Source organism: Rhodnius prolixus, unplaced genomic scaffold, assembly GCF_049639745.1.
Source record: "Rhodnius prolixus isolate KJV_2025 unplaced genomic scaffold, Rpr scaffold_1, whole genome shotgun sequence".
Taxonomy (NCBI): domain Eukaryota; kingdom Metazoa; phylum Arthropoda; class Insecta; order Hemiptera; family Reduviidae; genus Rhodnius; species Rhodnius prolixus.
In genome coordinates, this window is record NW_027411581.1 from 65,329,135 (window position 1) to 65,341,745 (window position 12,611).

At 32.0% G+C, this 12,611-nt stretch overlaps 1 protein-coding gene and 2 long non-coding RNA genes across 14 annotated transcripts in view; 2 read left to right on the plus strand and 1 right to left on the minus strand.

The window, feature by feature from the left end:
- The window catches only part of LOC141446148 (C-type lectin mosGCTL-7-like), an 82,998-nt gene that overhangs the window by 7,043 nt on the left and 63,344 nt on the right, over positions 1 to 12,611 (plus strand). The window contains exon 2 of one of the 3 annotated variants that reach the window (XM_074112609.1): positions 2,025 to 2,063. The exons of the other annotated variants lie outside the window; for them this stretch is intronic. Within the exon in view, the coding sequence (XP_073968710.1) occupies positions 2,025 to 2,063 (39 nt within the window). The remainder of the gene's footprint in view (positions 1 to 2,024; positions 2,064 to 12,611) is intronic. 3 annotated transcript variants of the gene reach the window in all.
- The window catches only part of LOC141446155 (uncharacterized), a 33,865-nt gene that overhangs the window by 6,609 nt on the left and 14,645 nt on the right, over positions 1 to 12,611 (minus strand). For 3 of the 10 annotated variants that reach the window (XR_012453549.1, XR_012453547.1, XR_012453550.1), the window contains exons 2-5: positions 11,196 to 11,668; positions 8,222 to 8,389; positions 6,613 to 6,805; positions 1,570 to 5,361 (exon numbers count right to left, since the gene is read on the minus strand). This is a non-coding gene — a long non-coding RNA (uncharacterized lncRNA). Of the gene's footprint in view, positions 1 to 1,569; positions 5,362 to 6,612; positions 6,806 to 8,221; positions 11,142 to 11,184; positions 11,669 to 12,611 lie in introns of those variants that run through there. The other 7 variants (XR_012453544.1, XR_012453543.1, XR_012453552.1 and 4 more) reach the window with 6 other exon arrangements.
- LOC141446154 (uncharacterized) lies at positions 9,077 to 10,652 on the plus strand. Its single transcript, XR_012453542.1, has 4 exons — positions 9,077 to 9,215; positions 9,287 to 9,557; positions 9,890 to 10,141; positions 10,224 to 10,652. It is a non-coding gene; the product is annotated as an uncharacterized lncRNA (long non-coding RNA).

Sequence of the window (12,611 nt, forward strand, 5' to 3'; positions counted from 1 at the left end):
AATAATTTTGAGAAGGGACCTCACATATATGGGGCTAACTCCTACCCCATTCGATGTACAGCGTCGAGACCCCCAAAAGGCACATCTACATAAAATTCCGAATCGTATGACTCCTCATTCTCAAAAATCGGTCGGCGCGTTTAGGCGCTACGTTGTTTACAAAAAAGGTAACAACAACAACAAGAAGAAGAAGAACAAGAACATTTTCTGAAAAAGCCGTTTTTGGTCATTTTCGGCAACTTTTTTCTCAAAATCTACTTAATCTGGGTTGTTGCAAAAAAATTACAGTTATAAAGGAGGGTTTGCCCTTTATTTTAAAGAAAATTTGGGGATTTTATCTTTTATAGTAAAAAGAGAAAAAAATTGTCAAAGTTGGGTGTTTTTCAACATTACGCTTTTTCGTGTAGTTTTTGATGGTCAACCCTTATACAACTGTCCTACCGGACAGTTTTAATGTTAAAGAAAAAAAATTTCGTACGAACACATTAACTACATTTCTCAAAGTTAACCATTAGTTTTTTTTACAAACTAAAACCAAAAAAAATTAAGAACTATTTTATTCTCACTAACATTATTTCGATTATAAAACTGCGCATTACATTGAATAACTCTTTAGAGAGAATCAAAATCTGCCCTTAGTATAGTATAACCTAAAATTATAGTTGGGCAATTTCCAAATATATTCTCAGTATAATAAGAGATTTTTTTCAAGTTCTATAAAAAGAAAGATTATTACGAATATCGGCCTATTTCTTCTTTTTGCCAAGCTTTAGATCTTGGGACTAGGAAATTTTCAATACTTGTACTTATTTTGTTTTACAATGTTAAGGTTGGTAGGTCTTCTGTGCTGTTTAGATTCTTTCAAAGTTTGGGTCTGTCTTCTGCACTGAATGTATAGGTTATTTCAAAGGTTGCGCCACTGACTGTTAAAAGTTTATTTGTGTTAAGTACTTACTCTTTAAGTTTTCCCCAAAGTGAACAAATCTCTTCAAATTCTACGTTAATGTTTTATAATAATATTATTTTTTAATTGATTAATATTGTGACCAGCTTGAATACAACAAATAGTAATATTCAATTTAATATTCATTCAAAAAGCTTAGATCATATTTTTTAACTTAAATTGAAAAAAAAAAAAATAGTAAAAAATAAATTATACTATAGACAGAGTATTCTATTCATAGGTAATATTTACTATATCAACACACGCTCCTCTTGATTTAACTGGATTATTAGTTTCCATAGTAACTGGTAAGAAAAGTATTGTAATCACATCAAATTATCACCTGAAATATCGATTTTGAAGCCTGAAACATCAGCTTTGAAGACCTCGAACTCAAAATGTGGTCTTTACTAAACACTCTGGCAAAAAACTCGACGTTTACTCAAAACACGGCTCCTTTGATTGTCTTTAATGGCAGTTTTTCCTCCATGAAAATTCGATTAAGGCTACTTTTTTTTTAAAGGGGGGGAGGAGAAAATTTAATTTGCTCAGAAAACTGTTGCTCATTCTTAACATTTTATTAAATATTCACAAACTGAAAGCCTAAAAATAATACTACATATTACCTTTAATCTTTGCTTAATTATTTAAAAAAAAACTTTCTTCTTTATAAGTTGTTTTTGTAGTAATGTTTCGTCCCCTAGGCAAATTTTAATATCATATTACATGTTGCTTTCTCTTAGTTTTCTAAAGAAATAAATGTCATTTTAGAAAATAATCATTAAAAATCACCAATTTGTTTGAATCACAAACTTCAACAATATTATGGATAACATGATTTATTTATTTGGATCGAAAAATAAGCAGAACATAACCTGCCTCTCTGTTACTTTTGTCATATGAATTTAATAAATTTTTTTTTTTAATTTATAAGTATCAAATTAAAAACAATTTTAGCATTCTATTACAATTTCCAAATATTCAAATTTTTCATTTTACAATCATACTTCATCCATCATAATAATTTTTTTGTTTTTGAGTTGAATATCGTGTTTGTTTAGCATTGTATTTATTTTTGTAGGAATTCCCACTCCATGGACGGACCGCTTTGGTAAAGAGAGTAAGTTTCATTTAAAAATGCTTAAAAAAAAATAAAAGAAAAGATATGCTTCGCCTAGGAATCAAAATAATTTTTAGATTGCTTTAAAGGGTCATAGATTTCTGACGTTATTTTTTCTTATGGTACCTTAGATAGAGTTTTCGAATTCATTTATTGCCTTAACTAACCATCAGTTGTAGTGATCATTTGTCCAATGTAGATGGAAAGGTAGCAGGTATTTTTTTATATTCACTCACCGTACTAGTAAAAAAGTAGCTATTGTGATGCAAGTAAATTTTAGAGTATCCATTTTCAGCTCGAAGTCCATACAAATTGGTCTATTGGGCTATGATCTGCAACACCTCAATAGCGGAAAATAGCAAAAATAACCAATTTGATACATATTTCGAATCAGTGCTACAATGAGAGCTGGTAACAAGCATTTGGACGAAATCAACCAAACTAGAAGTGAGAGTTTAACTGCATTGACTTGTCTGTTGTTTTGAATTTCTTTGAAAATGCCTCCTACGAATTTTCTTCAATTTCGTATGTACTGGAATTTTTCTTAGAAAAGTGTTTTAAAACATTATGGAGGGGAGAAGAATTAAATGTTAAAAATAGAAATCAGAGATTAAAGAAAATGAAAATAAATCAGAACTCAAGAAACTGTAATTTTACAAAATCGTGTTCGTGTTCACACAAATTTTTTTTTAAATCCCTGTTTAATGTAAATATAATTCTAGTATTTCCTGTTTCAAACACCGTACAATTGAGTAGAAGAATTTCCTTCCTCAATTATCATGAATGAAAGTTCTGTGAACGGGCAATAGTTTGCAAACAGTATCGTGGCATTTTTTCCCATTGTATAATTGCTTATCGCGTGACAATTTGTTTTAATAAGCGTTTGTTTAATGAAATCTAATTAGAGACATGAAACAGTATTTAGTTACTTAATTCATTAGAACGGAAATTAACTTCTTCTTTTTTTTTAAATTAATGAAAGTTCTACCAATTTTTTTTTTAGTTTTTGGTTTTTTTGAACAACACAAATGCGAAACTTTTATTTATTGCACTCAGAGAAGGCGTCAAATTTGTCGCAACTTTTATCGCATATTTCTGTTTTAATCTTCCATTGAGTGGGAACAAAAGTTTTCAAATATCTCCATAATTAAAAAAAATTCGTGAAACTCCATCCTGTGATAGAAGTAACTCGAAGTTGAGATGCTATTAAGGATCGTTTACCTCAAAATCTTAGCCGGTAGAAATACCACCTCTTAGATATTTATTTTGTTCTAGCATTTTTTTGTCGAATGCAGCTTACCCATCATTTAGATGAGTAAGCCATTATTCATGTCTACATGTTACTCTTTGGCTGCCAAATTATTACAGTAAAGTCTTAGGCTTAGTAAGATTGGGGATGTACGTAACACAAGACGGTTTCCACAGCCACCGGTTCCTTTCTTCCTTACTCAACTTGCTTCCTCTTTATAAGGCGCGAGGTGCCTTCAGAATCCTGAATTCTCTTACCCAAGACACTAACTCTATAGAACCTCGCATGACTGTCTCCTATAGTTTTCAACTTCCAAACTCATAACGTTTCTTCAAAACTCCGTTTATTCTTGACATATGTTTACACTTAACTCTCGAGATCTCATTTTAAAATTGAAATATTACAATTTTTCGATTCTTAATGAAGAATACCAATAGACAGTATACAAGGTCGTCGTATAGCCATTGATGCATTAATGCATCGTTGTGGATTTCCAGAAAGAGAGATTATGAGAAGATAGTATCAGCACTGACCGGGCTACAGAGAGCTTGGAGTCTGGAATGAATTTTTTTTTTGTTGAAGGATTTGGCTAGTATAAAGACGAAAGGAATGTTGAGGTCAGTAAAGTTGGATACTTAGTCTGGACAGACGGTGATATAGCGGAGGATTGTGGATTGGAGGGTTTAGATTCGGTGTTGTTGTTACTTATAGTTTCGACAACTTGGAGCGGTTACTGAATAGTCACTCAGTAAAAAAAAGATACGATTTTTCTGTTCGATGTATTCCTTAAAGCTAAATATTCTAGACATTGGTATGCTTTAAAAGCTTCAACCTTATACAAGAATTATTTGGCGATTCATCTTCTATAATTGAAAGATTTATTGACTCTACAATTTATAACCAATTAAATTAATTATATCCCAACTAAGAGAGGACTCAGCGAAGATGCAAGGTTTTCAGGTTCAGTGACGCCATCTCTGTTTGCAGAATGTAGGTCTCCTTGAACCGTCCTAGCTGACCCCACCCAAGGGCGCTGACCATGGACCGGTTTCACTTCACCAATGGTTTATAATTAAAATAAATTTCTTAAAAAATAAATAAATTAATTAAAAATCAAAATATTTTGCCCCACCCAATCATTCAACTGTGTATTTATAAATATTATACATAAACATAGTTTATTTTTAAAAAAACTTCTTTGCCTCAAGAAGCCAGTTCTTTTGTTTTATTTACTTCGCGAACCAGCTGATTTTTATCGTTTTAAGTAAAACTAAGATTTTTATTTCTACCATTCTTTAATGAGTTTTTTGACCACAATGAAAAGTAAGCCATTGGTGCAACTGGTCGAAAGAAAGACAAGGTCTGCTGTTCTTTACGTAGTTATCGAATTGAGATATCCTATCAATTATTTGTTACGTTCTTAGGTTAAAAGAAAAAAAAGGACTTTTTTTTAAAAAAAGTCTAATTTACAATTAATACGACTTCTTTCGTTGATTTATTACATGGGCGTACAGGAGGAGCTGGTGTTTTGAAAGGAATTGTGGATATTGAAGGTAAGTTTCTAGGTTTACACGGCTAATGTATTTAAAAAAGAAGTCCTTGGCGAGTCTTGAAGGGAGAATTCTATCCTATCATTCGATAGGGATAATTATGGAATGTACGGATAAGGAGGACAGAATTTTGTACGACAGTCAGATTGCTTGGAACGTTCATCAAAGCTTGTAAGAAGAAGAATTAACGAAATAAGACATTGGAACTGTGGTCATAAAGGGATTTCGAGTAAAGTGAAGAGGCCGGCAAGTTTGCGAAGGTTGGCAACCTTTAATTGACCCCAAAACCGATGCATTAGCCATTTAATAGGAATTTTGGAACTCCAAAATTTAAGAAATTAGAAGTAGGTGAATAGACAATGGAGCCAGCTTTTGACTTTTCTCTGATGTTGATCAGGCACCGTGGAAGCTGAGTTAAGAAATATTGTACGTACTGTGTACTATCCCCGGGACTAGTATGTCCGTCCACAACACTTAAATTTGGAAGTTAGACGTTTGCCTGAAAAAAAAAAAAAAAAAAATAAGCATTCATTTTTTCAGAATAACCACTGGCTAGTAAAAATAGTTGTTTACTGCATCACATCTGTCATCACCCTAACTGGATCACCGTAATTTTAACACCAATAAATGACATGCCAGTTGTGGATCTTTTTTGAAAATTTGAATCTAACTTGGATACTCTTAAATAGAACTTGTCAACCACAAGTGAATTTTTTACCACAGCCAAGTCGATTAGCGTTATAATGGAGCCTCATGGATTTTACGTAATTCTTCTTTTATGAACATTGTAACTTTTTTTACCTCGAATAGTTTTAATAATGATTAATAATTTGATCAGATGCAAAGTCTGGACCCTCCAGGTCGACTAAAATTTGTGAAGATTTTTCTGCTCAATGAACCCATCTAGTATGAGTTCATGTCTATTAGAATTCTTACCCAAGTGACATGTGATCTTTAGTAAAGTTATGATTTACCATTACTGCCTTCTTAATCTAGTAATTATGAATGATAAAAGTCGTGACTATTACGTATTGAATAACTTAACCTCTTAGCCAACTATTAAGCGCCTTAAAAACGTTTCTTCGATTCGTACTATCCCTGGGAAGGTTTTTGTTTATGAAATCCTATCACTAATTTTCTAAAAGTTTCATTCATTCTTAATTCTTAACTTTTATAAGAATGCTATTCACCATCTATCACAAATGTTCGGTCAAAAACATTTCTGAGGAAAATATTTTCAGTACTTTATTATTATTATTTATTTGTTTCTTAAAGGAAACAAGGTTTTGCAGCAAGCAGTTGTAGGGTCTTGGTTTATTAGGTTTTAATAAAAAAATAATGCCTAGTTAATACACTTTGTAGTCTCTCCTGTATTACTCGTACATCTATCTAGTTACCAACTTAATACTGGAATGATTCTTTACATACAATAAAATGTTCTAACAATCTACTTATTTAATCAGATTTAAATTGATTACATTTATTATTATTATTATTAATTATATTTATTTGATTATTATACTTATCTACTCCACTCTTGCAGGGTGGGGCCCCCTACACATTTGACACAAAAGACAAATGTTTGCAGTAAGTGTGATGGAATTATGTTATTACAATCACTATACAAAGTTTTTTAATAAAGTCTTTTAAGACGTTTTTGAGAAAAATCTTAAAAAAAAATTTCAGTAAAGTTTCCGTACGGCCAATTTTTGTCAAGTTTGGAAATTCAATTTTCAAATTTTATTCTTACTGATATTATGTAGAAAGGCAGCCAGTACAATGAACAGTAATGGCACATTAGAGTAATGTCTGACCACCTCCACGCTTCCTTTAAGTCCCCTTAAAAAGAATTTTACCGGAAATTGAAAAATCTATTCAGTAAAATCACATTTCCGTCAGAACTCACTAAAATCACATTGTGGCATCTTCTGTTAGCATCAAAGCTAAAACAAAAAGAAGAACAATATTTATAACAGTGTATTATTAGTCATCATCAGATAAGAAATTTAAAAATGGATTGAATCAATCCTTGACATTTAGTTACCACATGCTGGGATCTCTTATTTCCAGATATTTATTCAATCCAGGAAAAGTTGGCATTAAAATACACGTAGTAAATTTCCATTCATCTCTTAATACTTGTATAACAGATTCATCGCGTAGATATAACAGTATTCTTTAACAGCATCGTATATAACTATGGTTCAAGGAAGACCAAAATGCTTTGTTTTTTAAAAATAATAATATTGAGGCGATTTTTTTTTTTTTTTTTTTAATTCAACCAATTCAACGTCAATTTTGTAGTTGGGCGTTAATCAATAAAAACAAGCACACATGAATTTTAAGAGCTTTCTGCAGTTTGCATTTGTTTTGTTTATGAGTTACACACTAAAAACCAGTTTATTTATTTATTTTTATATTTTGGAGGGGGGACTCAAAAACCTCAGGAAATGGATATTTCCGATGAGTACTTGATATCAAAAAATTTTGTCAGAGAAATTACAAACATATATATTATGAAGTTGGTTTACTGGCCGATCGATTTTGGCCTAAGTTTTCTCGTCGATTTTCCTGTGGGTGTCAGTTCCTGAATTGTTCAAGAAATAAATTTACATAGGAAAGAGACTGAAACTATTTTAAAAGAGAAATTGACGCTATAGCATTGGCAGTAGAAAGATTATTTGCTGAAAAAGGAGCAAATACAGGGCTGAAAGCGTCACAGTCTACTGAACCCGACAGTTGTGAAATGTCACAAGAAAATAAATAAGTATAAAATAAAATAAGTTCCAGGAACCTTGGGAAGAAGATTGTAAGGTTTCCCTGGCAATGGGTATACATGAACATGTGGACATTCCAACGAACGGAAATGCCGATCATTTAACCAAGCAAAGACCAATTTTGTCACTGGACACTATTATACACTGGCATATCTTTTTAAGATTGGAGCCGTCACAGAAATCTGACCTCTGAATGGTAGCTTTGTAGAGCATCTTCGAGATATTGTACTGTATCGAGCTGAGACATACAAGAAGGTTATCGAACAAGGCTATACATGATCCAAGCGGCGACGAATGGCATTACTGCCAGATGAAGCCAACGGTTAAAGTGTTTTCAGCTATTTTCTTTATATGATTGAGTAAACGCGTTCATGCACGACACGTTCATAAGGAGAGGAGACGAAGGACTGACTTGTTTTGAAAACAATTTTTCCGGCTCAATCCAATTCAAAACATTCATTTCCCAATAAAAATTCATCTTCTAAAAGTTGAAATTATATTTCCCATTTTAAGCAGAGAATTATATTATTAGCTGAGCGTATGTAGTGATAATAAGATAATTGAGGCAGTGTTAGTACTTACATATTTGTATATCTATATATAACAACTGGCGGCACTTTCACATCATCACCTGTTTGTAAATACAATTTCTCTTGTCACGAGCCTTATAGTTAGTTAATGATAGCTTCTCTATTCTACAAAGCTAACCTCACCTATTACCAATTACCATTCAGCTTCTACAATGTTCACCTGTAATCAATATGTTATTACATAAAATGTTTATTAACAATACATCGATTAAAAGACCATTATTCGTGTATTTTTAGAATTTTAAATATTTTTTAGCGTATAATAAAAAGGTGGAGCCCCCCCATAATAACTTTCTTTTCTTTTTTATTTTTCATCGGTTGAAGTAATTTTTTTTTTATTTTTAAGAGGCGCGTCAACATCTGAGGTTATTGTCACCTGCAGTTTTTTTTTTCAGAGCATTGCCGGTCTCCTTATAGAGTTCTTGCGTTGCAGCAACACTGTCCATCCCCAGTAAGAGAAAATCTAAGGGGGGCCAGCAGCTAGATTCGAACCTGTGATCTCCGTTTTTTGGAATCCAGTATTCGCTAACCACACAGCCAATCCTTTCCATGGTTGTAGTAATGATAACTTTTTCGTTAATACATTACTTTTTTTTACATATTTCTAATTATCTAGCACTAATATTTTGAAGTAAAAAACTTTAAAAATTATGTTTTAAATTAAAAATCTTCAGCAACACAGTTTTTCATCTAATCAAAACAATTTTTTTACTTTCTCTTTCTTTATCAGCTTGATTTTTTAAAATATCTTAAGTATTGTGTCTTATATATTAGATAGATAAATAATCTTTAATATAAGTACGTTCAATAAGTGAATACATGACGTGCGAATAAACAAACAATTCATATAACCTACTGTAAAGGATATTTGGTTAAAATTATGAGTTTATAGAAAATTCCGTAATTAAAAGCGCCACCATTACTCAGTGCAATTTTCACTTTCATTTGATCTGTTTTTTTCCTAAAATTTCTCTCACTATTGTCTCGTAAGTATCTTGCATCATATTATATTACATAAATGTAGATCAATAAATTTTAATCGTATAATTTTTTTCAGAGCAAACTGAAAACGGATGAGAGCGAAGTTTACCCTGAAAAGGGTAATTTCAGTGTAAAAGTGCGGCTTTATGTCCTTAGTCAATAGATCTTTTGAAATGTCTTCTGACCTTAAACAGAATAGATTTTCTTACATATAACACTTGGCTGACCTTAAAGTACAATAATGGAATAATAAACCATCTCTTTAAATGTAAAAGCATTATGTTGAATTGAAATACAAGAACTAGAAGATATAATCAATGAAATAGTAATCGTGCGAACTAATCAAGGTGAGCTATTGAATTTCATACTTCACAATGGTTAAGGTTGTTCACTTTTCTTTACTTCTTGTTGATAAAAAGTGATATTGCATTTTAAATAGATTTATTATAAATCTATCAGGTTATAAACCTGTAGTAGTATGTAGTTCTGTAAGGGTGGTATCATGTTAGTTTGAAGGAATACAATACTCAGCAGTTAGTAGGTTTGCCCATGAAGGTTATATTAAATCATATTTGATAATTTTCTTTTGAAATAACTACTAAGTTGAAGAGATAGATTTTGCTAGTTTTGTACTTTTCTTTCATTTACTTAATATCATGTTAGTAAACTTATTTTACAGAAAATGTTATCATGATGGGCGTTTGGTAAACAATAATCGATGCAGAAATATTACGTATTGAAATATCTTACTACAATAGACTGTAAAAGCCAAAAATATTCTAAAGGCGGTCACCAATTATGTTTAAATTTGCCATTTGATTGAATAAGATTTAATTTTTCTCAATAATGGCGTGTCCCACTAGATTCATGTATATTCCAATAAGATCAGCTATAAAACTAAATCAAGAAGAAAAATGCCTTTCATTTAATGGTAATAAAATTTAAACTCTTTGCAATTGTTTTCTGAATGTTCAACTTTATGCAATGTCTGGAATAAAAAAATTTGTTTCAAGGGATAAGATTAGTAGAGATGTTAGCGAATACTGGATTCCAACACGGGAGATCATGAGTTCGAATCCCGCAGTTGGCCCTTAGATTTTTCTCTTTCTAGGAGCTTCTCTTACAGCTCACTGATCGGTGATAAGACAGTGTTGCCTTTAACGAGTAAACACAAACTGGAAACCAGCTGTACACTGAAAAAAGCTGCATGCGACCCTCAGTAACTTCAAAACATTGGCGCACCTTAAATTAAGAAAAAAAAAAAAAGTATTTGCTTTGCACAGAAGACTTTGAGATCTATACTCTACTAAATTCTTTGATATTAGTATAAGTCAAAGAAGAATAAAAATATATATATAGGTTAGTTAGTAATTTTGATAAATACTTTCCACGTTTGCATAAAACATCTGTATCTCCAGAAATATATATTTCTTCATACATTATTTTTTTTTGTCACCGTTCTATTACTTACCCTTGTTTTTTAACCTACAGAGTGTTTCGAAATTGTTAAGCTCTTTACGCCATATTATACTTTTTATATCCATTACTTTTGTATTTTTTTATTTAGCTTACATAAATCTTGTAATGTAGCTTAACGCTCTGTAATATTTCAGTTGGCCTTAGTTAACATGTATTATTTCTTTCTCTTACTTCCAAATCGTAGTGAGAGAGACTCTTTTCAAACTATTTCTCTTAAGCAAGGTCCTCTCAAGGTTGTAGCAACAAAATAAAAAGAAAAAATAGTAATCTAGATGTTTGATAAGATCGACAATCTATTGGTATGCTGGCTTCGTTTTCTAACTCATTGGTTTTTTGGGCGTTGATTTGTACATTTGTCATGCTATAGGTCATCTATGTTTAGCCAATCTTTGACTCTCATTCTTAAAGAATCTTCAATGTTGCAACTTCTAATTTCTAAGGTTCTAACACACCTGCAAAGCAATAATAATAATAAAAAAAAAAAGCCGAACTTACTTGATATTTACCTTAACAACCTTGTACACTTATACATGGGTGACCCTTGTAACCTTCCCTCCTCATTCTGTAATTACTACTTTATTATAAATATGCTTCCTTTCACGTCTCTGTAGCACACTGGTAGTTGGTAATCGTTTTGGTGAATCGTTACGTTCAAAAATTTAGTTGTAATGAGAAGTCGGCGTCTCATTTATCACTTTTATTACTTTATTTGATCACTTTTTTTTTAAAGTTCAAGGTTTGCATTTAAAACTTATGAAATATGGATCAATCCATCCAGTTTATTTTGATTCGAACAGCTGACATTTTCCATTGTTTTACGGACATTTTTAATTTATTTTTCCACTTTATGACTGAGCTTTTATTTTGATTTTTGGTTTTCTTCCTTTGAGCTGTGGAGAAGCTCAAGCAAGAACTATGGCGTTGGCCGGTGAGATCAAAGATGGGTTTAACATTAAGCAGAACAGTCCATAAGTAGAGTCTGCAAAAAAAAAAAAAAAAAATAGCTTGCTCAGGGATAGATCTTTAGTTAAAGAACCAAGACCTTATCCCAAGATGGGTTTGGGCAACTTCGTTACAGACATGATCTAATCTAAAGCTTTTAAGACCAGTCAAAACAAGTAAAGATTCTAACCTCGAGTTCCCAGCTATGACTCTTGAATGAATGAATGAATAAATATTTATTTCTATAAACATAAAATAAATACAGAAATATAATTGTATAATATTTCAACCTTCTTATCAAGTGAGGAACGAGAAAGGTTAAGATGAGCAGGATAGGAATGCTGGGGAAACGGAGAGGAAAAACCTGCAGCTGGGTGTAGAGAGTTAGAGTAGGATATGTTTTAATTTTTGGTAGGATATAGAAGGATCGTAGAGGCTATGTCGCGGCAGAGTGGATTGGGATGGCAGTCTAATATGACTCTTGAAACCATTGCAGAGATGTACCCAGCAAACGGCGATGGAAAAGTATTGTAAAAACAGTCGAAAAAATGGAAAACATTATAAATTAATTAATAAACAAAGATCAAAATCGCCTGATAACCAAGCGGCTGATATTCATACAGAGTACCTAGCACCTTAAGGCTGGAAACATAGTGGAGCGGCGGGCAAAGCGGCGATGATAGCTACTTCAGATCAAAGAGAGCGACGAGCAGCGAGCAAAGATTCGCATGCACATAGTGACGAGCTTAGTCGCGTTCTCCTTTTGACAAAACAAGATGGAGGAACTATTTTTATATGAAAATTCTTCGTTGAAACTTTGGTATTTGCAGCAGCTTAGTAGTAGGAGCTGCAGTGTACATGACATAAATAAGTTTAGAAATGAACTTGGTGAATTTCATCACTTGTACCAACAACTTCGGGAGCATCCTGGCAAGTTTCATGCGTATTTTCGAATGTCTATATCAACATTTGATTATATA